General features: G+C 43.6%; 1 protein-coding gene across 1 annotated transcript in view; it reads left to right on the top strand.

Moving 5' to 3' along the window:
- The window catches only part of LOC132887847 (spectrin beta chain, non-erythrocytic 4-like), a 221,863-nt gene that overhangs the window by 107,032 nt on the left and 88,729 nt on the right, over nt 1-26,102 (top strand). Inside the window, exons 18-19 of the mRNA XM_060923573.1 lie at nt 8,472-8,618; nt 16,465-16,728. Coding sequence (XP_060779556.1) covers nt 8,472-8,618; nt 16,465-16,728 — 411 coding nt within the window. The remainder of the gene's footprint in view (nt 1-8,471; nt 8,619-16,464; nt 16,729-26,102) is intronic.

The following is a 26,102-nucleotide window of genomic DNA, read 5'->3' on the forward strand; positions in this document are numbered from 1 at the left end:
GCCTAATACCAAGTATGAGGACACAAATGTTGCTGCACTCATATAGACACTGGAGTACATGAAGTAGTGATGTAGTTACCACATACCTCAGACTACCTCCAACAACAAATGTAGAAGCACACAATCAAAGTTTTTCTTTCAATTCAGAAAATACATGTACACTGAATTAGCATACTCTCATGACCCCTTACAAAGCTGTGCAAAAGTAAAATGTTGGTTCTTGAGGGTGGGTGATTAGGAACCGGAGCCAGATGCTGCAATTCAAGGTTTGCTCTTTTTATTTTTAAAACACAGTTTTCAGTGACTATGAAACTATACATAGACACACTACATGCATGACATGCACACACATTACCTACTGGTTCAACATTTCTCCTTGCCGTTCAAAGCTGATGCTCGACCACACCCTTGCTGCCACATACCCCCACCACCTGACTCAGGCCTGCGAGCCATCCAGCCTGCAGCTGACTCCCCTCAGCAGGAGAGGTAATCTGCCACCACCATCTGCGCCATTGGCTTGTGGACCACCTTGAATTTAAAGGGTTGAAGGGCCAGATGCCAATGAGTGATCTGCGCGTTGGCATCCTTCATGTGGTGGAGCTACTGGAGTGGGGCATGGTCAGAACAGAGGGTGAATGGGCGTTCAAGCAGGTAGTACCGGAGAGTGAGGAAGGCCCACTTGATTGCTAGGCACTCCTTTTCTATGGTGCTGTACTTTGACTCTCGCATGGAGAGCTTGCGGCTGATGTACAGCACCGGGCGCTCCTCCCCCTCCACCACCTGTGACAAAACAGCCACCAGTCCTCTGTCCGACATGTCTGTCTGCAAAACAAAAGGAAGAGAAAAGTCAGGAGAATCCAACAATGGGCCCCCACACAAAGCCACCTTTACCTGAGCAAAAGCCCACTCACACGGCTCTGTCCACTGGGCCGGATCTGGCATCCCCTTTTTAGTGAGGTCAGTCAGTGGGCTGGTGATGTCCGAAAAGTTAGGCACAAACCACCTATAATAGCCAGTCAGCCCCAGGAACTGCCTCACCCCTTTTTGGTCTTAGGTCTTGGGCAGGCCACAATCACTGGTCTTATTAACTTGGAGATGCACCTGCCCATGACCCAAGTGGAAGCCCAGATACCATGCTTTCATGCGTCCAATTGCACACTTTTTCAGGTTTGCTGTGAGCCCAGCCTGCTTCAGTGACCTCAGGACCACCCTGAGATGTTGTAGATGCTGCTCCCAATCATTACTATAAATGATTGTCATCTTGATAGGCTGCTGCATACACTTTGTGGGGACAGAGAATTCAAATTGGTGAATTCAAATTGGTGTCACCCAAATGGAGTGGAAAAGTCAAGGGGATCTGCCAATATCCCTTTGTTAAATCCAGTGTTGAGTAAAAGTGAGCCGCGCCTAATCGATCAAGCAGTTCATCAACATGAGGCATCAGATATCTGTCAAATTTAGACACTGCGTTGACTTTTCTATAGTCTACACAGAACTGGACCAACCCGTTGGTCTTGGGAACCAAGACCACCAGGCTGCTCCAGTTGCTGTGTGACTCCTCAATGACCCCGATCTTAAGCATACCCTGGAGTTCATCCCAAATCACATTTTTCTTGTGCTCGGGGAGCTGATACAGCCAGGTTCACACCACCATCCTTGGAGGAGTCTCAGTGTGGTGTTCTATGAGGTCAGTGTGACCAGGAAAGGGCAAGAATGCATCCCAGAACTCCTCCTGCAACCGAATAACCTGTGCTCTCTAGGATGGTGAGAGGTGGTCTCTACAAGGGACTGGGGTGAATTTGGCCACACTTTTTAGACTTACATCTGGTCCCAGCTCCACCCTCTCCAGAATGACCATTGCCAGAGCCACAGGAACCTCCTCTCTCCACTGTTTCAGGAGATTGAGGTGGTAAATTTGACATGTGTTGCCTATATCTGGACATTTGACCTCATAGTCGATCTCACCAAGATGTGCAAGAGTGTGCCCTTTTCAGCTTTCTCACCTATCACTGGCTGCATTATGTTCAAAAAGGGCTGCCTCACACTCGTGGTCCCAGCATGGTATGTACTGGTCATGTCTGCCATGAGGTATAGATAATTGTGTGGCAGTGGAGAGCACGGTGATTAAAGCAGAGTAGCAATCAGATGGCTTCAGTGTTGGGTCAGGGAGATAATTGGAGAGCGTGTCAGAGAGCGATTTCAAATTTTGGCCAATTGGCTTTCCAAAAGTTCCATCTCTTTTTATTCAGACTCCTGATCTTTAGGTTCATCTTCATGCTGCTGCTGATGATCAGACAGTGGCCAAATTGTGGGAATTTGTCCAAGACAATGCATTCGCAATTGGGGTGACATTGGAGGAGACAAAGGTAAGGTCCCGGTTAGACCACTTCCTTTGGTGGCCAGAGTAGAAGGATGAGTGATCTTTGGAGTCATACAGAAGCTGGAGCTCAGTAGTTTCGGCCCACTGCATGATGATTTCTCTGTTTTGGTTGGTATCTGGGTATCCCCAAGTGGTGCTGTGGCTGTTGAAGTTCCCGCAGAATATCAAAGGTGCAGACACAGGGGACAGGTTGTGCTGGGTGGCTGTGGCAGGTGGGGGTTTATAGATGTTAGATATAAAACAGCCACCCACAGAGATGATAATCCATTCAATAGGGCTGCCTTGGGTGGACTTGCCAGCAGAGTTTCCCTCGATACCTTCTCGGACGTACGAGGCGATGCCATGATAATGGTTTAGGACATAATTGATACTGTGGAAGCCCTCAAATGTAAGCTTATTTTCCTTCATGCAGTGGGTTTCATGCAGAAGGGTGATGTTAGCATCATTTTCTTCAGCCAGATAGCATATAAGGTCGCATTTTGCTCTGGTGAGCCCTCCAGCATTTAGCTTGAGTATACGGGTTTTGGTACTGGTCATAATGAGTCATTCTCAGTGAATGAGTGTTTCTGAGTCTGCATAGATCTTTTGAACGTGTGCAGGAATACAGGTAGAACAGATGGGATGGAGCAACGAGCCGTTGATTGCTCTGACTGAGTCGATTTGTTGAATTTAGCCGAATCTGACTGTTGCCAGTAAGTCGTTTCCGCCGGTCACCAAGGACAAGTCCAGGAGGTATTCAGCTTGACCAACTGTGGTGGAAGAAATTCTCTGATAATTGGAACATGTCGTCTGGTTTTAAAGGTAAAAAACAAAAACAAACAAAAAAAACCTTGCCAGTCCAAAGGTGCTGCCCCACAACTCCATGCAGTATTGAAGAGGCATAATAATCACACAACCTTTTCTAGTGTCTTCAACATCTCATCTCATCTCATCTCATCTCATTATCTCTAGCTGCTTTATCCTTCTACAGGGTCGCAGGCAAGCTGGAGCCTATCCCAGCTGACTACGGGCGAAAGGCGGGGTACACCCTGGACAAGTCGCCAGGTCATCACAGGGCTGACACAGACACAGACAACCATTCACACTCACATTCACACCTACGGTCAATTTAGAGTCACCAGTTAACCTAACCTGCATGTCTTTGGACTGTGGGGGAAACCGGAGCACCCGGAGGAAACCCACGCGGACACGGGGAGAACATGCAAACTCCACACAGAAAGGCCCTCGCCGGCCCTGGGGCTCGAACCCAGGACCTTCTTGCTGTGAGGCGACAGCGCTAACCACTACACCACCGTGCCACCCGTGTCTTCAACATCTCTGGCCAAATTGTATACATCCCTGCATATATACTGCTGTTAAGGTTTAACCTCCGCCACAGAGATGAACTCGAGATCCAGAGATTTCTGGCACTGCCTCCTGAAAAGGATATCTACTGGGTTAAGGAGTAAAGTTCCTTAAAAAAAACAGTGCTCCATCCACCACTCAACAGTTTCCACAGTTAAGCTCACCAGAGCTTGTGCATGGTCTCCCAAGGTACCAAACAGTTTGGGAGAACATCTTTGAGACCACCTAAAAGTCTCTCCAAACTTCTACCTTGTGCAAGCTTTGGCTGCATATTTTCTGGCTGTCCTGTACCTCTCAGTTGAATAGGAGAGCTTTGATAGCTTTTCTCACTGCTAATGTCCTTAAGCCCATCTTAGGGTTACTGTCATGAAAGGCAATGACAGCCATCGGGCCATAACTCCATGCCACACACACTGAACAGTGTAAAGAAATCCTTCTCTACTTTTAAATTGGTTTATAGCAGTATTGGCTTTGCATAAGTTCATATACAGACACAGTACTTGGTTAAATCTACAACATTGGCCATACTAATCTCTGTTTTGAAAAGGTATTCATCAATGTTAATCACCAATCTTAGCCAGCTAGCTTGTTGCAAAGCTACTCACTATGGTACTCATAAATGACATACAATGATTAGATTAAAAACAGAGACAATTTAAAATAAAAAGTTGGAAAAAAACCTTGTATTTTGAGGGCATTTACTTTCTGTGTGGAGTTTCACATGTCCTCCCCATGTTTGCATAGGTTTCTTTGCATTCCCCAGTTTCCTCCCACTGTCCAAAACATGCAGGTAGGTGGATTTGCTAAGCTAAATTTCCTCTTGGTGTTAATGAGGTAGTGAATGTGTTTGTGGGATAAGTTCCAGATCCTACACAGTGCTGACAAGGATAAAGCATTTACTGAAGATAAATAAACTGATACAATGATATATGAATGTGAATGGCAAGCATTCAAGTAAACATCTAATGTGAGTCTAATATATTACCAGTGTGTTGTACACATAGGTCTAGTGTATCACATTATCACAATCACTGCAAATTCAATGTAATTTAACAATATGGTGTGCATCCTTTTATTTATTTATTTATTTATTTATTTATTTATTCCACAGATTGTAAAATAGCAATTGATCCAGTACATTCCTTATTTTGCATTTAATTTAAACACAAATTGTCCACACAATTTAATGTAGTCATAAGATACCAAATCAAGGTATTGAAATCATGTCTCAGTGGGATGTAGGCTATATTATCATGTCTTTAATTTTGTATTTTTATTTGTCAAATTAATTAAAATCATGGCAAAGTGTGAGTTCAATTAGTGTGCTCTTCTAAAAAGAAAACTGATCCATTGTTTAAAGGATAAGCTGATTGAGCACTTACTGTATCTACTCACAGTTCATGTTAGGTTAGTGTTGTTCATAATTATATTCATTTAAAAAAAAGAAAAAGATATGTCTCTGATAAAAATGCTATCTTCTTTGATGTTTATGAAAAAAATGTGGACTTTTTGAAGACTATGTGCACTTCCTCCATGACGTGAAGCCACTGCATCTTTCCAAACTGCTCAGCTACGAATGACTGTAGTGTGGTCACCACTTTTTGAAATTCCTTCCAACCAGTGATTACAAGAACATGTAATAAAATGAATAAAAATTAAACACAGTTTGATTTAGATTTTTGGTCCCAGTGTGCTAAATTCACTCCAATTTCCAGCATTCTCTCTCTTTATCAGTCACTCCCATTGAGAGGAGAGCTTAGCGTCACTGGATACATAGATTCTCTCTCTCTCTCTCTCTCACTCACTCACTCACTCACTCACACACACTCACCCCATGTGGCTTACTCGCTCCCCCTCCTTCTCCTTGCTTCTCTGTCTCTCTCCATCTGTTTTTACCTCACACTGTTCTCGGATGCTGCAGCAGAGAGAAACTAGGTCTCTGGGTTGTGCTCACGATCTTAGAAAATGGACTGAACAAAGAGATTGGGAGGGGAAATGAGTGAGAGGAAAGAGCAAGAAGAGAAAACAATTTGGAGCATAAATGGATCACAGGAGCATGTCTGAAAGAGAACAGGAGGATAAGTAATCTTCCAACATCCTCCGCTCTCCATAACGCACCCTTCAGGCCTCTCTCGCCTTTTCCTCACTGTCATCTCCATAATCCTTCAGTGAGACGACTGGGATCAGCTTCTATAGTAGCTTCCATTTCCGTTTCTCCTCACTGTGCTTTGGATTGTCACCTGTTCGTTTTCCACTGCTCCTGCAAACAAGCGACTTTAACTCCATGCTACATCTGCTGAGGGTTCTGATTTCATGTCTAACCCATGGACTTTCTGGTGTGTCTATGTGTTTGTTTATCCATGCTACTGTGATGGTACTGTATGTGCTTCTAGGTCTCTTTTAGATCTTCTAGGTCTGGGATAGTATACCGTATGTGTATGTTAGTGTTTTTATTTGGTGTGTGTGTGTGTGTGTGTGTGTTTTATATAAGCTTCTGGGATGTTATAAATTTGTGCATGTGTGTGCGTGCTACTTAAATGTTTGAGAGTGTGTGCACTGTGTGTAATTGATGTCTGTGCAGATCACTGCCGGTAAGTCTGTTTGTGAGAGGTGTGTGTGTCTGTTTGTGGGATGTATATGTGTATTTTATTGTAATATGTCTGTTTATTTTGTATGTTTCAGTTTTAGTAATAGTAGTAATGTTTAGGGTGGCACGGTGGTGTAGTGGTTAGCACTGTCGCCTCACAGCAAGAAGGTCCTGGGTTCGAGCCTAGCGGCTGACGAGGGCCTTTCTGTGTGGAGTTTACATGCTCTCTGCGTGGGTTTCCTCTGGGTGCTCCAGTTTCCCCCCACAGTCCAAAGACATGCAGGTTAGACTAATTGGTGGCTTTAAATTGACCATAGATGTGAATGGTTGTTTGTCTCTGAGTGTCAGCCCTGCGATGACCTGGTGACTTGTCCAGGGTGTACCCCACCTCTTGCCCATAGTCAGCTGGGATAGGCTCCAGCTTGCCTGCGACCCTGTACAAGATAGGCGGCTACAGATAATGGATAGTAATGTTATTTTAGGGACAGACTTAATAAATAAATAAATAAATAAATACCATAAATAATGTGCTTTGTTTAACATCATTGAAACCATGTATATACATGATATGGCCAAAAGTATGTGGATACCTGACCATCACACCCATATGTGGACATTCCCCAAACTATTGTCACAAAATTGGAAGTGCACAATTGTATAGTTTTTATGCATTGTAGTATTACAATTCCCCTTCACTGGAAATAGGAGGTTAAGCGCAAACATGTTCCAGCATGACTATCCCCCTGTGCACAAAGCGAGACCAATAAAGACATGGTTTGCTAAGGTTGGAGTTGAAGAACTTAAGTGGCTTACACAAAGCCCTCAGATCAATCCCACTGAACACTTTAATTGCATACAGCTTGGTTATGGATATACAGTAGAAGTACAAAAAAAGGCTTGAGTTTGGAATCAAGACTTTTGGAAATCTGAAAATATGTACACTGTAGTAGTCCTGCTTTTCTTTGTAAACATATCCACTAATGTTTGCTCTCATTTTCTAAATTAATCTGACTTGGTTAACTGAGTCTCTGAGTTTTTAGGCTTATTTTCTGTTTGTTGAGGTGTGTGCTGTTGTTGCCTCACTGGTGCTGCTAATGCTAAGCCTCTTCTGGTGTGCAAATAATCGATTTTAGCTATGCTAATAATACTTTTGTGTCTGCTACAATTCACATTGATGTATTAAATTCAGCTAGGGAAACTTGGCACTCTGAATTGCTACTCTGAATTGAAAGGATGACAGTTATTGTGGTTTGGTCATCCTGGAACCCACTGGAGTGATTATATCTTAGCTTGGGAGCATCTAGAGAGCTCCCAGGTGGAGCTGGAATCTGTGGCTTGGGGATAGAGAAGCCTGGACTGACACCATGACCCCCACCAAGAAAAATGGATGGACCCAATGTTTGTTTAAAAACAAAAACAAAAAATCCTTCTCCATCTGTAGACATTTTATTTGAGTGACGGTCCATCAGATTCATACTGAGAAGGAAGTGAAATTCACCTTAATTTTACACATTTAGTAATGTAGAAATAACTTGTCTGCCTTTTAAATTTTAGTTTGATGCATTAGTTATAGTTTTCATTTTTGTTAATGATAGCCATGGTCACAGCTAGATGATGGAATGATGGATGGTCTTTTTTTTTTTTTGTGTGTGTGTGTGTGTGTGTTACATATGGTTGAATGAGTGCAGAGAGTATGCAAGTCTTTAAATTCATACATTTATTGAAAATATTTTACAAAAAGCCTTAATAATGATCAAACTATATTGTCATAAATTCAATTGTACATGGGATAATATTTTAAGTTTTTTAATATTCTTTTTTAATGTAATTGAAGCTACACTTTTTTTTTTAAACTAATCAATGTCATGTGATAAACAGGCTAACATTAGCTACCTGGTGTGAGATAACACCCAGGGTACAGATGTAAACCAACTGTGTAGGCTGTAGATGTAGACTGTCAACCAACAGTGCCTCTAGTGTCTGCCATTAACTCTATATCAATGCAGACTTCAGGGGTGTGCTTGAGTTATTTTCAAGAAGTACTTTAGATTTGGTATAATACCATACCAGTTAGGTGTTAAGATACATATGAGGTGTTGCTGAAAAAGTCTTGCAGGTGATGGGGAAAATTCTATAACAGTATATGTATGTATGTTACAGTTGGGTGACTGGGTGATGGAGAAGATGCTAATGGCACGTGACTCAACCTGTGATGACACTCAGCAACTCCATAAGAAATGGCTGAAGCACCAAACGTTTATGGCTGAACTCACACAGAACAAAGAGTGGCTTGACAAAATTCAGAAGGTGAGGAGTGTGTGTGTGTGATTCTGTGAAAACATGTATGCTAAAAAATAGTGATAGAATCTGTTAAATTTGGGTACAGTTCTACTTCACATAACAAAGAGGCTAAATATATCCCATAGATCTTGAATGAATTCTGTACACTTTTTTCACTGCTTTCAACAAATGATAGGCCCACAATAATTTATATACAGGGAAGTGTTACAAGGAATCTGTGAAGACCACCAACACTCTGCAGGTACAGAATTGTCAGATCTATTTAATGCTTTCGATGCCTTGAAAATTTTCAGCTTGTGCGACTAAAACAATTTATTTGGTGACATTGCCTTTTAATTGCTTGACTTGAAACAAATGGTTATTTTTCCACATATAGCGTTGATCATTACGGCAAAACAGTTCAATGTTTGTTTCATGTGACCAGACAACAGTCCTCTAAAATGTTGCTCACCTGCAAACTTGGTGTTGGCTTGGGGTTCAGTTGAACCATTTGGACCAATGTCCTAATTAGGAACTGGAATAGTGGAGGTTTGCAATTTTTTTTTTTTTCTCAGGTCTTGCCTGAGTTGCTTGGATTTCTCAAGGTATCAGAGGCAAAAAAGACACTCCCTCTAAAATACAGCCACAGGTGCACTCCCCATTTAACTCCTAGTTATGACATTTGGACCCTGCCATACGAGTTTCCTCTGGGTTCTCTGATTTCCTCTCAGCTCCCTCAACATGCCAGTGGGTGCATTGGCTAAAGATAAATAATATGGCCAAAGGTTTATGGACACCTGACCATCACACCCATATGTGGCTCTTCTCATGGGTGGCACAATGGTGTAGTGGTTAGCACAGTCGCCTCACAGCAAGAAGGTTCTGGGTGGCCAGTGGCCACCAAGGCCAGTGGCCAGCAAGGGCCTTTCTGTGTGGAGTTTGTATGTTCTCCCTGTGTCTGCGTGGGTTTTCTCCAGGTGCTCCGGTTTCCCCCACAGTCCAAAGACATGCGGCCAGGTTAATATGGGACGGCCTTGGACTGAGGTGCCCTTGAGCAAGGCACCTAACTCCTAACTGCTCCCCGGGTGCTGTTAGCATGACTGCCCACTGCTCTGGGTATGTGTGTGTGCTCATTACTCACGTGTGTGTGTATGTGTGTGTCCACTGCTTCAGTTGGGTTAAATACAGAGAGGAAATTTCACAAGTGTGTGATGAATAAAGTTGTGCTTTCTTTTTTCTTTTTTTTCTTTGCTTCTCCAAATTTTACTGCAAAGTTGGAAACACACAGTTGTATAGGATGTTTTAATATGCTGTAGCATTACAGTTTCCCTTCACTGGAGCTAAGAGGCCCAAACATGTTCAGGCATCACAATGCCTCTGTGCACAAAGCAAGGTCCATTGTCTAATGCTCTTGTGGCTGAATGGCCAAATTCCCACAGCCATGGTCCAAACTCTAGCGGAAAGTCTTCCCAAAAGAGTAGAGGTTATTATAACAGCAAAAGGGAGACTAAATCTGGAAAGGGATGTTCAACAAGCACATATGGGTTTGATGGTCAGATGTCCACAAACCTAGGGCCATGTAGTGTAACTTGCCCCTGGGTGTGAATGCGTGAATGTGTGTGATGGTCTGATGTCCTGTCCAAGATATATTCCTGCTTCACGCCAAGTGTTTCTTTTATAGGCTCCAGATCCAAGGCAATCCTGACTGAGATAAAGTGGTTACTAATGCTAAGGTCACACACAGCCAGTTGATCCATGAGAACCGTGGCTGGGGCCTACCATAGCCATTCTGGCAGATTCTGGAGGTGATCCGTCACATAAATTTGGGTGGAGTAAATCTGTAAATGAAACCACGGTAGCCACAAGAGAAGATGCAAGTAAAACCCATGGCAGCAGCAACATATAGTGATGTATGGCCTTATGGCAATGATGGCAGTATGTATGATTTTCATGAATGCAGTACAGCATAGCTACAGCAAGATGAAATAAGCCAAGCCCCAGAGGCAAACTTTTCACTTTTGGCAGAATGTTGTTCCATGAGCATTTTGAGCTCGATGTTGTGATGGAATGCTATGGTAACCCCCAGTAGCCCACGTAAGCCTCACGTATGCCTCAAGGATGCTCACATATGCTTTCATGGTTGTGACGGATGAATTCATCCAGCGCTTGACCCATGGCAACTTTCAACATGACCAAACTTTCCAGGGATGGAAGCCATGCCCTCTCGGTTGTCAGGGTCATTCCTCGGCTCTCACACGTTCCGACAGAAGGGCCCAGAACGCATGCCGGTTGACCCCCAGAAGGATTGTAATGGAAACTTCTAATAAACACTTCAGAACACCTAGCAGTTGTCTTTTCAGTTATACAACCCCGATTCCAAAAAAGTTGGGACAAAGTACAAATTGTAAATAAAAACGGAATGCAATGATGTGGAAGTTTCGAAATTCCATATTTTATTCAGAATAGAACATAGATGACATATCACATGTTTAAACTGAGAAAATGTATCATTTAAAGAGAAAAATTAGGTGATTTAAAATTTCATGACAACAACACATCTCAAAAAAGTTGGGACAAGGCCATGTTTACCACTGTGAGACATCCCCTTTTCTCTTTACAACAGTCTGTAAACGTCTGGGGACTGAGGAGACAAGTTGCTCAAGTTTAGGGATAGGAATGTTAACCCATTCTTGTCTAATGTAGGATTCTAGTTGCTCAACTGTCTTAGGTCTTTTTTGTCGTATCTTCTGTTTTATGATGCGCCAAATGTTTTCTATGGGTGAAAGATCTGGACTGCAGGCTGGCCAGTTCAGTACCTGGACCCTTCTTCTATGCAGCCATGATGCTGTAATCGATGCAGTATGTGGTTTGGCATTGTCATGTTGGAAAATGCAAGGTCTTCCCTGAAAGAGACGTCGTCTGGATGGGAGCATATGTTGCTCTAGAACCTGGATATACCTTTCAGCATTGATGGTGTCTTTCCAGATGTGTAAGCTGCCCATGCCACATGCACTAATGCAACCCCATACCATCAGAGATGCAGGCTTCTGAACTGAGCGCTGATAACAACTTGGGTCGTCCTTCTCTTTAGTCCGAATGACACGGCGTCCCTGATTTCCATAAAGATCTTCAAATTTTGATTTGTCTGACCACAGAACAGTTTTCCACTTTGCCACAGTCCATTTTAAATGAGCCTTGGCCCAGAGAAGACGTCTGCGCTTCTGGATCATGTTTAGATACGGCTTCTTCTTTGAACTATAGACTTTTAGCTGGCAACGGCGGATGGCACGGTGAATTGTGTTCACAGATAATGTTCTCTGGAAATATTCATGAGCCCATTTTGTGATTTCCAATACAGAAGCATGCCTGTATGTGATGCAGTGCCGTCTAAGGGCCCGAAGATCACGGGCATCCAGTATGGTTTTCCGGCCTCGACCCTTAAGCACATTCTTCCAGATTCTCTGAATCTTTTGATGATATTATGCACTGTAGATGATATGTTCAAACTCTTTGCAATTTTACACTGTCGAACTCCTTTCTGATATTGCTCCGCTATTTGTCGATGCAGAATTAGGGGGATTGGTGATCCTCTTCCCATCTTTACTTCTGAGAGCCGCTGCCACTCCAAGATGCTCTTTTTATACCCAGTCATGCTAATGACCTCTTGCCAATTGACCTAATGCGTTGCAATTTGGTCCTCCAGCTGTTCCTTTTTTGTACCTTTAACTTTTCCAGCCTCTTATTGCCCCTGTCCCAACTTTTTTGAGATGTGTTGCTGTCATGAAATTTCAAATGAGCCAATATTTGGCATGAAATTTCAAAATGTCTCACTTTCGACATTTAATATGTTGTCTGTGTTCTACTGTGAATACAATATCAGTTTTTGAGATTTGTAAATTATTGCATTCCATTTTTATTTACAATTTGTACTTTGTCCCAACTTTTTTGGAATCGGGGTTGTAGTAGATCATATAAAACAGAGATATAAAACAGGAAAAGGAAAGAAGACGACGACACCACGTCAGGTGATGCAGAGAGTACGCACTCTGAGTTTTGTCTTAGTGGCTGTTATCTATTATACTCTGAAGGCATTCGCCTACTGTTTGTGTCTGTACATGATTGGCTTGAGGCTTGGCCTTGAAATTAGACATCAGCTCTTTGTTAAAGCAGACAAACCGGTGTGCTGTAATTAAGCGCTGCGGACACGTGGTCAGGCATAACATGATATGAAACATAAACAAGACAGCTTGCTTATCACCAGCCATTTGAGCCAAGGACACAGAAACACAGAGAATAGGAATGTTCATTCACTAAATTTCCTTCACAGGCTCAAAATCATCTACCAGCGTCTACCCTGAAGTGATTCCGGTTATGTGAGACCTTAGCATAAGTAAGTGAGTGAGTTTGCAACATGAAATTGGGGATATGATTGGCAGAGGATTTTGTCCTTAACAGAAACGATAATAATCAAATATACCATGCACTGAGAGACTCTGGTTGAAATTATGGATTCTCTGAGGTGACTGGCATAGAAATATTTTTTGAGGGGTGCTACCCCATAGAAAATAGTGCTATGCCAGTCACCGAAGAGAATCCATAATTACCGGTGCCTCTCGGTGCATGGTATATTTGATTATTATAGTGAATTTGATTATTCATAGGTGTGAGCATTCTTAAGGCAATTTAATGGAATTTGTTTTGTTCAACTAAAGGTTATTTATAATATTTTTGCTTATATTGGCCAATTATATGTATGTGGCATGGTGGTGTAGTGGTTAGCACTGTCACCTCACAGCAAGAAGGTCCTGGGTTCGAGCCCAGCGGCTGACGAGGGCCTTTCTGTGTGGAGTTTACATGTTCTCCCTGTGTCTGCCCGGGTTTCCTCCGGGTGCTCCGGTTTCCCCCACAGTCCAAAGACATGCAGGTTAGGCTAATTGGTGGCTCTAAATTGACCGTAGGTGTGAATGGTTGTTTGTCTCTGTGTCAGCCCAGCGATGACCTGGTGACTTGTCCAGGGTGTACCCTGCCTCTTGCCCATAGTCAGCTGGGATAGGCTCGAGCTTGCCTGCGACCCTGTAGAACAGGATAAGCAGCTACAGATAATGGATGGATATGTGTGTGTGTGTGTGTGTTTTGAGTTTGCTGCCGGTAGCTTTACATCGAGGCAGTTTCATCGCAGTATCACTACATCATTATTTACATCACTGCCAGCAACATCAAGACCAGTCGCATGTTATTCCGGTGGTTCCGATTTCCACTAGAGCTGTGGTGGGGGTGGGGTGGGTGGGGCTTATCAGTTGCCAAGCAACACACTCTTCCCTGTGTGAAAGGTATTTTTCTATGCTCTGCTCTGTTTAGGAGGTCAACAGGAAATTATGTGAGTGTTGTATCTGTTTAAAAGGAAGCAGAGGAATGGGTTGATGTTTTTTTTTTCTTCCAGCAGTATGCTCCAAATCACATCATGTTTGCTACAAAAATAAGAAAATACTAATTTCTCTTCCATCCACATCTCACTTTTCCTCTATTCCTTCTCTCTCTCAACCTCTCTTTCTAATTTCTTGAGTTCTCTTTTTTTGTTCTCTGGATCTTTCCATTTACTGTGCCTCCCTTTCAGTTTCTCTATCTCTCACACCCTCTCTCCACCCACTCCTTTTTATACAATCTCAGTCCCTCCCAACAAGTTATACTTCAACTGACACACAAGTGTGTGTCTATGCATGCAATAAAGGGAGAAAAAATAGAGAGGGGGAATGTTATGTAAAGGTTGTCCAAATGACACACTACGTTCCAATATGAAATATGCTAATAGGCAATATTCTTTGCATGCTCCTGAAATAAAATTTTACCCATCTGGATGACACTGACCTTAGAACTCGCTTACTTATGGGCAGCATCAAATGTTAGGGCACCAGTAAGAAAAAACACACCTTGAGTGATACCATCAACTGTAGAAATCATGGACAGTGTAATATCTCTAAAAAGTGAAGCCACTACAGGTCTAGTGCCCCTGATTGTTGTGTGCAGTACAGTTTTTCGCCCTGCCCATTCCCATGTGTTTCAGTAACAAAATAGCCTAAATTTCATGTCCCTTTTCTTGTCTGAACTGTCTTTCCATCTACATTGCCTAATTCAAACAGTTAGTTTTCCCTTATGCTGACATCTGCAGAAGGCATGGACACACTTGGAAATGAAGTGATTGACAGCCTTGGCCTGAAGAGACTGGCTGCAGCCAGCCAGCTAATTTCACCACAGAATTTAGTCATATGCCTAATTATTTGAACTTTTTTTGGACACATGCACTAATACAAACTGTTTGCCATTTCTCTTAAAAATGTTGGAAACACTGAGAGGTTTCATAAGAAAAGGCTAGTTTAATCATGCAGGCTACCGTTACCTAGCCATATAGCCACCATGATATTATTATATTTCAGCATTAATGACATCCATTCAGCCAGCTATCAAAATTTGTGCCAAAGCCATTTATTTGTCAGTGAACAAACATACACTGCCAATAAATACTAGGATGGATTTTATAGTTTACAGTGCACTTGGAATAATCCATCCATCCATCCATCCATCCATCCATTATCTGCAGCCACTTATCCTGTCCTACAGGGTCGCAGGCAAGCTGGAGCCTATCCCAACTGACTATGGGCGAGAGGCGGGGTACACCCTGGACAAGTCGCCAGGTCATCATAGGGCTGACACATAGACACAGACAACCATTCACACTCACACCTACGGTCAATTTAGAGCCACCAATTAGCCTAACCTGCACGCCTTTGGACTGTGGGGGAAACTGGAGCACCCGGAGGAAACCTGGGCAGACACAGGGAGAGCATGCAAACTCCACACAGAAAGGCCCTCGTCAGCCGCTAGGCTCGAACCCAGGACCTTCTTGCTGTGAGGCGACAGTGCTAACCACTACACCACTGTGCCGCCACTTGGAATAACCATGTGTCCCAAATAATGCGTTATCAACTCTCACTGCACTGCCAGAGCATTCCACATGGGTAACATTAGTCACATCAATGTCGACAAATTTTCAGTTCATGTTCATGTGATAAATGCCCTTCTTAGATGCATCTGTTTTAATGAAATATTTCCAGCTGAAACTGTTTAAGCTCTCTGGATAGATATAAGATTCATTTCCACAATGAAGACATTCTGTGATGCTCTGGACCTTGGTATGGGGAGAAGGGGGCAGGCCCAATGGGTGAACATACCAAGTGAGTGGGTGTACCTGATTTTGACTCTTGTCTCTATTGCGCAGACTCTGGCTCTAAATTTGCCAGAGGAATTTTGGCTTCATTTCTATAGAATGGGAGGCAATGGAGCTACACAGTCCATGTTTTCTACAATCAATGATTTTTAGCAATCATATGTATATACACCAAGTTCCATGAACATTCTTTTTAAAAGAAAAACACAGGTATGATAACCAGTGCTATGTAGTTAAAGATAATGTTACACTAACTACTGTCCTGCATGTAATCACACTTGTATTTTATGCACTTGATTTTTCAAATCAACATTCAGGCTAATTAGTTTAATTACAAAATGCCAAATCTGAAAAACTCTGCCATAAGCCACTTTTATCCCATGGGTTGGTCTTAAAAAAAAAGTCTGGGAATCTGCTGAAGCTGGGTTTTGTAGTCTGTTTTATTATGTTACATTGCCTCTTCTCAGCAGTTCTAGGACATCATCCAGGTATTAATAATGCATGACATTTTGCTGATCTAACAAGTGTGAATATATGAAAACCCTAAAAGTAAACAACACAATTTTAAACACAGCTGCAATTTTATTCTCTTACCCTCCCATCTTTCTCCACACCTCTCTGTCCTCTCATTCTCTCTCTTTTTTTTCTCAGGAAGGTGAGCGGCTGATCGCGGAGAAGCCAGAGCTTAGCTCCATGGTTCAGCAGAAGCTCAGTGAGATTCGTGAGTGTTGGCTGGAGCTAGAAAACTTGACGCAGGTCAAAGCACTGCAGCTGTTTGAGAACGACCGTGCACAGCAGATCGCTCAAAATTACACTCGGCTGAATGAGCGTGTGCAGCAGCTGGAGCTGCAGCTAAATCACTGCGACCAAGGCCACGACCTCACCTCCGTCAATAAGCAGCTCAAAAAGCTCCAGGTCTCATTTCAGCACTGACCGCTTACATGCTGTTATTATTCCCTTTTAATTAATATTAGCATGGGTTTCACTGTAATATACTTTATTAGCACTTAATTAACATTAGGATTTTGTTTTAACTAGGGCTGCAACAGCTAATAAACAAAGTCAATAAAAATCAATGGTCAATTGATATGTAAATACAGTTTATTATATACTAATATACTGCAGTTATTAGTATCGACGAATAACACATTTAATGGAAATGGCAGAGCATATTTCAACATAAAATATGCGGTTGGCCTCATGGCAGAACATAACTTCTTATTTGTATTCAAATTGTAGTCAACTGCTGTGTATTAAGTTGCCCTACCTTATCTGGTTTTCTAGCTGTATTGTACACTTATTGTCATATTTATTGGTCTTTCCTGTCCTATCAGAAAGCATGACCCCCTGCTACTTTGGGTAACAAGTTGGTAGTTTTTTTTTAGACATCTCAATGGGTTAAAAATTATGGAAAATGGACTGTTATTTAGTTAAGAGTTCTGTAGTAGTATTAGGTGATTGAAATGCTGCATGGAAATATTTTTTTTAAATAAGTATTTTGATATTTAAATGATTTAAACAATGAATTTAATCAAAAAAGGAAAATTGATCAAAGATAATCATTAGTTGCAGGCCTAGTTTCAACAACAATCCTTATTTTTCTTTTTTTCAAAAATTTTTTTGTAATGAATTTTAATTTCTCACTAGTTTTAATCAGATATATAGTTTCATATGAGTTTATTATGAAAATTAAATTGATGTGGCTGGTTGTTGGTTTTTCTCTGACAGCATGGCGTTGCTTTACAGCTGATCTGAGTTCAGTTTGAGTTTCATTCCTCCATCCACATCCATCCATCAGTCAGTCCATTGGCGGTACTGTAGCATCTCGGATTTTCTGTTCTGTTCTTTTTCTCACCTCTCTTCCTTTCACTACTTTATTTTATTAATTGAATTTTTTCTTTTAATTTTCTTTTTAATTTTTGACAGTTCTAGTTAGAGCGACCCTATACCTCCAGTGCATATATCCACTGAAAATTTGCACACACAATGTCTTGGCCTTGTAGTTGTAAATGTGTGTCATTTTGTTTTAAACGTGTCTATTCATAAGTATAAGGCCTTCTTGAGGTGTTTTGGCTGTATGTTTGGAGTCATTGCCTTGTTGACACATCCATTTTCTCTCCAAATTTAGTTTCTTGAGTGATGAGATTAAATTCTCAACTAATATGTTCCTGTACATTTTTCCATTCATGATTTCTTCAATAATATCTAACGCCCCAATGCAATTTGCAGAGAAGCAGCCTCATATCATAATGCTCCCACCGCCGTACTTCACTGTGGGTGTGGTGTGCTTGGGATGATATGCACAATCCTTCTTTCTCCAAATATTAAAAAAATGAATGATTGCTGAGGAGTTCTATTTTTGTTTTGTCTGACCAGAGTATATTGTTCCAAAAGGGTTCTGATCTGTTTAAATGCTTTTAGACATTCATCTCTGCACTTCTGTTTGTCAGTGCTGGAACTGGCACTGGACTATGCTTCCGGACTACGCTTCCCAGAATACACTGCGGCCTATAAATATGGCCACCAAAACGTAAATAAAAACATTGCAGTGATTTGCAAATACTTTTCAACCTATATTCAATTGATAATTAATGTCTCGTCTCGTCTCGTCTTCTTCCGCTTATCCAGGACCGGGTCGCGGAGGCAGCAGTCTAAGCATGGAAGCCCAAACTTCCCTTTCCCCAGACACCTCGGCCAGCTCCTCGGGAAGAACACCGAGGCGTTCCCAGGCCAGCCGAGAGACATAGTGCCTCCAGCGTGTCCTGGGTCTTCCCCAGGGCCTCCTCCCGGGGGGACATGCCTGGAACACCTCCCCAGGGAGGCGTCCAGGAGGCATCCGAAAAAGATGCCCGAGCCACCTCAGCTGGTTCCTCTCGATGTGGAGGAGCAGCGGCTCTACTCCGAGCTCCTCCCGAGTGACTGTGCTTCTCACCCTATCTCTAAGGGAGCGCCCAGCCACCCTGCGAAGGAAACTCATTTCGGCCGCTTGTATCCGCGATCTTGTTCTTTCTGTCATTACCCAAAGCTCATGACCATAGGTGAGAGTCGGAACGTAGATCGACCGGTAAATTGAGAGCTTCGCCTTTTGGCTCAGCTCCTTCTTCACCACGACGGACCGGTAAAGCGACCGCATCACTGCGGAGGCTGCACCGATCTGCCTGTTGATCTCACGCTCCATCCTTCCCTCACTCGTGAACAAGATCCCGAGATACTTAAACTCCTCCACTTGAGGCAGGACTTCTCCACCAACCTGGAGAGGGCAAGCCACCCTTTTCCGGTCGAGAACCATGGCCTCGGACTTGGAGGTGCTGATTCTCATCCCAGCCACTTCACACTCGACTGCAAACCGCCCCAGTGCATGCTGAAGGTCCTGGTTTGAAGAAGCCAACAGGACAACATCATCCGCAAAAAGCAGAGATGAAATCCTGTGGTTCCCAAACAGGATTCCTTCCGGCCCCTGGCTGCGCCTAGAAATTCTGTCCATAAAAATTATGAACAGAACCGGTGACAAAGGGCAGCCCTGACGGAGTCCAACATGCACTGGGAACAGGTCTGACTTACTGCCGGCAATGCGAACCAGACTCCTGCTCCGTTCGTACAGGGACCGGACAGCCCTTAGCAAAGAGCCCCGAACCCCATACTCCCGAAGCACCCCCCACAGAATACCACGGGGGACACGGTCGAATGCCTTCTCCAGATCCACAAAGCACATGTGGACTGGTTGGGCAAACTCCCATGAACCCTCGAGCACCCTATGAAGGGTATAGAGCTGGTCCAGTGTTCCGCGACCAGGACGAAAACCGCATTGTTCCTCCTGGATCCGAGGTTCGACTATTGGTCGAATTCTCCTCTCCAGTACCCTGGAGTAAACTTTCCCTGGGAGGCTGAGAAGTGTGATTCCCCTATAATTGGAGCACACTCTCCGGTCCCCTTTCTTAAAAAGAGGGACCACCACCCCAGTCTGCCACTCCAGAGGCACTGTCCCCGACCGCCACGCGATGTTGCAGAGGCATGTCAACCAAGACAGCCCCACAACATCCAGAGACTTGAGATACTCAGGGCGGATCTCATCCACCCCCGGTGCCTTGCCACCGAGGAGCTTGCAAACCACCTCAGTGACTTTGGCTTGGGTAATGGACAAGTCCACCTCTGAGTCATCAGCCTCAGTCTCCTCAGTGGAAGACATGACGGTGGGATTGAGGAGATCCTCAAAGTATTCCTTCCACCGCCTGACAATGTCCCCAGTCGAGGTCAACAGCTCCCCACCCGCACTGTAAACAGTGTTGGCAGAGTACTGCTTCCCCCTCCTGAGGCGCCGGACGGTTTGCCAGAATTTCTTCGAGGCCGACCGATAGTCCTTCTCCATGGCCTCCCCAAACTCCTCCCAGTTCCGAGTTTTTGCCTCTGCAACTGCCTGAGCTGCAGCACGCCTGGCCTGCCGATACCCGTCGGCTGCCTCAGGAGTCCCGGAGGTCAACATGGCCCGATAGGACTCCTTCTTCAGCTTGACGGCATCCCTTACTTCCGGTGTCCACCACCGGGTTCGGGGATTGCCACCACGACAGGCACCGGAGACCTTGCGGCCACAGCTCCGAACAGCTGCGTCCACAATGGAGGTAGAGAACATGGTCCACTCAGACTCAATGTCCCCCGCCTCCCTCGGAAGCTGGGAAAAGCTCTCCCGGAGGTGGGAGTTAAAGACCTCCCCAACAGAGTGCTCGGCCAGACGTTCCCAGCAGACCCTCACCATACGTTTGGGCCTGCCAGGTCTGTCCAGCTTCCTCCTCCGCCAGCAGATCCAACTCACCACCAGGTGGTGATCAGTTGACAACTCAGCCCCTCTCTTCACCCGAGTGTCCAAGACATAGGGTCGGAGATCAGATGACACGACTACAAAGTCGATCATCGACCTCCGACCTAAGGTGTCCTGGTGCCACGTGCACTTATGGACACCCCTATGCTCGAACATGGTGTTCGTTATGGACAAACTGTGACTAGCACAGAAGTCCAATAACAAAACACCACTCGGGTTCAGATCGGGGAGGCCGTTCCTCCCAACCACGCCCCTCCAGGTGTCATTGTCATCGCCCACGTGAGCATTGAAGTCCCCCAGTAGCACAATGGAGTCCCCAGTCTGAGCACCCCTCAGTACCTCTCCCAGGGACTCCAAGAAGGCCGGATACTCTATACTGCTATTTGGCCCGTAGGCACAAACAACAGCAAGAGCCCTCTCCCCAATCCGAAGGCGCAGAGAGGCGACCCTCTCGTTCACTGGGGTAAACTCCAACACATGGCGGCTGAGCTGGGGAGCTATAAGGAAGCCCACACCAGCCCGCCGCTGCTCACCACGGGCGACTCCAGAGAAGTGGAAAGTCCAGCCCCTCTCGAGGAGCTGGGTTCCAGAGCCCAAGCTGTGCGTGGAGGTGAGCCCGACTATCTCTAGCCGGTACCTCTCAACCTCCCGCACAAGCTCAGGCTCCTTCCCCCCCAGCGAAGTGACATTCCATGTTCCAACAGCCAGCCGCTGTGTCCGGGGATCAGGTCGTCGAGGCCCCTGCCTTCGACTGCCACCCAATCCACACTGCACCAAACCCCTACTGCTACCTCTGTGGGTGGTGAACCCACAGGAGGTCGGGCCCACGTCACCTCTTCGGGCTAAGCCCGGCCGGGCCCCATGGGCAAAGGCCTGGCCACCAAGCGCTCGCATACGAGCCCCAACCCCGGGCCTGGCTCCAGGGTGGGGCCCCGGCTGCGTCCTACCGGGCGACGTCACGGTCCTGGATTTTTTCTCCATAGGGGTTTTTTTTTGGTGAACTGCTCTTGGTCTGGCCTGTCACCTAGGACTTGTCTGCCTTGGGAAACCCTAACAGGGGCATAATGCCCCCGACAACATAGCTCCTAGGATCATTCAAGCACACAAACCCCTCCACCACAATAAGGTGGCAGTTCTAGGAGGGGTGATAATTAATGTTCAAACTGATAAACTTTTTTTTTTTTTGTAAATATACACTCATTTTTAATTTTAATGCCTGCAACAAGTTCCAAAAAAGTTTACCACTGTGTTCCATCACCTTTTCTTTTCACAACACTCAGTAAATGTTTGGGAACTGAGGACACTAATTGTTGAAGTTTTGATCATGAAATTCTTTCCCATTCCTGCTTGATATATGACTTCAGTTGCTCAACAGTCCAGGGTCTCCATTTTTGTGTTTTGTGCTTCATAACGTGCCACACATTTTCAGTGGGAGGCAGGCAGACCAGTTTAGCATCCGCACTCTTTTACTATGAAGCCATGCTATTGTAACGTGCAGAATGTGGCTTGGCATTGTCTTGCTGGAATAAGCAGGGACGTCCCTGAAAAAGACATTGTCTGAATGGCAGCATGTTGTAAATGCCATGGGCACTGACACACCCCAATACCATCACATATGCTGGCTTTTGAACTTTGTGCTGGTAACAATCTGGATGTTCCTATTTAGTCTGGAGAACACAACATCCATGATTTCCACAAACAATTTGAAATGTGGACTCATCAAACCACAGCATAATTTTTCACTTTGTGTCAGTCCATCTCAAATGAGCTCAGGCCCAGAGAATTTGGCTATGTTTCTGTATGTTGTTGTTTATGGCTTTTGCTTTGCATGGTAGATGCAGTGATGAACTATGTTTACCGACAACGGTTTTCTGAAGTGTTCCTGAGCCCTTGTAGTAATATCCTTTATACAATCATGTCAACTGTTAAGGCAGTGTCACTTGGCGGATCAAAGGTCACGAGCATTCAGTGTTGGTTTTTCAGCTTTGCCCCTACATGCAGAGATTTCTTTGGATTCATTGAAGCTTTTGATGACATTAAGGAATGTTGATGGTGAAATCCCTAAATTCCTTGCAATTGTATGTTGAGAAATATTGTTGTTAAACTGTTGGATGATTTACCCATGCAGTTTTTTACAAAGTGGTGAACCTCACTCCATCCTTGTTTGTGAACATCTGAGCCTTTCCAGTTGTCAGTTAACCTGTTTACCTGTATAATGTTTCAAAAGGGTGTTTCTGAGCATTCCACAATTTTCCAAGTTTTTTGTTGCTCCTGTCCCAACTTTTTTTGGAACGTGTTGCAGGCATCAAATTCAGAATGAGGTGTATATTTACAAAAAAAATTAAATTTATCAGTTTGAATATTAAATAGCTTGTTCTTTGTATTATATTCAATTGAATATAGGTCGAAAAGAAATTGCAAATAATTGCATTCTGTTTTTATTTATGTTTTACACAGTGTCCAAACTTTTTTGGAACTGGGGCTATAATTGCTTAGTGTACATGTGCAGAAACATTGCCAAGCCTTGGCATTGTTTCTGCACACGTACACTAAGCAATTATAGCCCCGATTCCAAAAAAGTTTGGACACCATGTCTAAATGTTCATGCTATTCTGTTTTTTTTTTAAACTGGTTTCTTGAGTTTTGGATTTTTCCCACATATTGTTGTTTGCTGATGGCCTGACCCTCTCCTGTTTTTGACCATGTTTTTACATCACATATTGAAGTTGTTTGCCTGTATTTGTTAATGAACTCTTTAATCTCCATTTGCATCTGCTCACCATTCCATAACACAATTTTTTAGCAGAGAAGTTTAAGTTTTCCATGTGGTATAGGAACATAGATGGTTGCAGTGTAGTTTTTCTTATTCATCTCTGGGTAAGTGCTGTTCCTGCTGCTTTCAGGTTGTCCTGCAACTCTTTTTAAGTGACTTTTACCTTCCATATCATTAGTTTGCGAATGAGCTGTGAAATCTTGCATAGTGAGAGGGATGGTTAGTTGTGGTTCAGTGAACTTGACAGCTGCACATTATTTAAACAATTGTACTGACAGGAATGTCTAAGGTTTTTGTTATGGCTCCCTAGCTTTTTCCACTTGAGTATTGTTGAAAAATGTTTCTAATGTTTCTGTTGTTTAATAATAGTCTCTCGGAACTTTAGGAAGTGCTTTCACCTTTTCTATGATTGTTACTTGTTGCATGAAATGTTCACAATGACTTTTTCTGTAAGAGCTATCTACTTTATTTCAAAATAATAGTAAAGTGACATTTAGTTCAGCTTTTAATTACTATATCAGATTTGCAATGGGTGAAAAGTTTACATACACTTTGATAGTATTTGGAGGTATTGCCTTTTAATTTTTTGAACTTGAATTAAAATTTTAAGGTAGCTTTCCACAAGCATCTCACAATAATTTTGCTGGATTTTTTTTTAGAACTGTTGTAACTCAGTGAGGTTTGTGGGCCGCCTTGCCCAAAAATACTTCAGTTCAGTACAAACATTTTTATGGGATTCAGGTCAGGGCTTTGTGATGGCCAAGCCAGTACTTTTACTTTGTTGTCTTTAACTTTGAAGGTATGCTTAGGATCATTGTTCTGCTGGAAGACTTATTTGAGACCAAGTTTTAACTTTCTGGGTGATGACTTGAAGTTTTGCTTCAGTACTTCAAGGTAATCTTCCTTCTTTATGATACCACCTCATGGTGCTTCAGTCCCTTTTCCCCCTCAAGATGATGCTGACTATCCCATGCTTCACAGTTGGGATGGTGTCCTTTGGATTAAAAGCCTCACACTTAATGTGGTGTTTATTTGTTGTTGTTTTCCTGACAGCATGGCACTGCTTTACAGCTGGTCTAATAGTCTTGAAAGTGTTCCGGAATTTCCCAGAATTCCAGATTTTTAGATTTTCTGCCGGATTTTTTCCGCTAATGACCCGGAAATCCGGATATTTGACAAAATTCTTGAAAATCTCCGGTTTTCCGAATGGAGAAATTTATTTTTCAGATTTTTCGCGTTCCTAGACACGGCGTAATACTTCACATCGTCCTTGCATGGGCGCAGTCCTTCAATAGCCCAAACATAGTTCATTGATTAAAGGCAGGTGTTCTTTGTTAATGGCGCATGTGCCAGAGCTCGTTAGGCGCGCGCACAAGGCGTGCCTTCAGGTGGACGTGCTAAGGCGCGCAGGACTGACACTGTTCTGCGCAAGTGCAACACAATCGCACTAGAAAGCATGTTCAAGCTGCCAGTGTAGCTGCAGTCTTTTTAGTTGCGAATTATGAGTATTTTCTTTTGTGTTAATAATTCGCCATGTCAAAACAAGCAAAACTTTCCTCCTTCTTTCAACGTGAAGAGAGGTAAGCAATTTATTATACATATATATTTTTTCCCATCAAAGTTGCATTTTGTGGTTTCGAAGCTAAGTTTTAGTGCCGTTTCTAGAACACATCAAGAAAACATGGAAGAAACAGCAATAATGGAAAAGCCGGTTTCTAAGCTGCCAAAAACTAGCAATGGTAATTATTTTTTGTTACATAATGTAATCAGGCTGCCAGTCAGTGTGTGACACACACACACACACACACACACACACACACACACACACCCTACGCCCCTGATTTATGAGAGAAATTTGGTATTCATTGGTGTGTTTTAAATTTACAGACAATACGAACTAATGTAAACAAATGGCTTCAACTCGCATAAATATGAATTGGAAATTTTTAGTTCATTTTAGCTTATGCAAACGCACAACTCTACTAAAAGATTGATAAACGAGGCTCAATGTCCCCAACATTGAAACCTGAAAGCTTTAGAAACTCTAACAGACCTTCACTTTTTCACAGTACTGTTTTGGGATTTTGCTGAGTTTACCTTCAACTGTCTGATTTTTTTTTCAAAGTAATGAACTGTGTAGCCAGGAAAATCACCGCGTTTTCTAAATGCACTCCTGAAAATTACTCATGAACTAGGGGAATTAAATTTGATATTTTTGACATGTTAATCATTAATGTACATGAAAGAGAAAGGCTTAAAAGTGTGGCAGCAGGGGCGTGGTCAAGCATCGGTCTGTGACCGGAAGGCGGAGTCAGGGAAGGTAAGTGGTAGAATCACTGCACCTGATGTCTAGTAACATGTGTTTGTGTGTCTTCCCCAGTGACCGTGCCCTATTTAAAGAGAGAGAGAGCAGAGGAGAGGAGGAGAGCTCTCTCCCCAGCCAGACGACCTGTGTGTGTGTGCCCGTGTGTGACTGGGAGACAATTAGATAAGCTGAAAAGCTGAATAACATTTTTTTGTGAACTCAGTTCTGGCCTGCCGTCCTTCTGTGCTCCTCCCACTCATACGAACTGTCACAGTGGTGCCGAAACCCGGGACCAGAACACAGAAAAGAACAGCCCCATGGAGTCCTCCCCCTTCGTGGACCTGGTCCATGCCCTCACCATGGCCCAGCAGAGCCAGCACCAGGCGCTAGTCGCCCTC

Source organism: Neoarius graeffei, chromosome 6 (genome assembly GCF_027579695.1).
Source record: "Neoarius graeffei isolate fNeoGra1 chromosome 6, fNeoGra1.pri, whole genome shotgun sequence".
Lineage (NCBI taxonomy): Eukaryota > Metazoa > Chordata > Actinopteri > Siluriformes > Ariidae > Neoarius > Neoarius graeffei.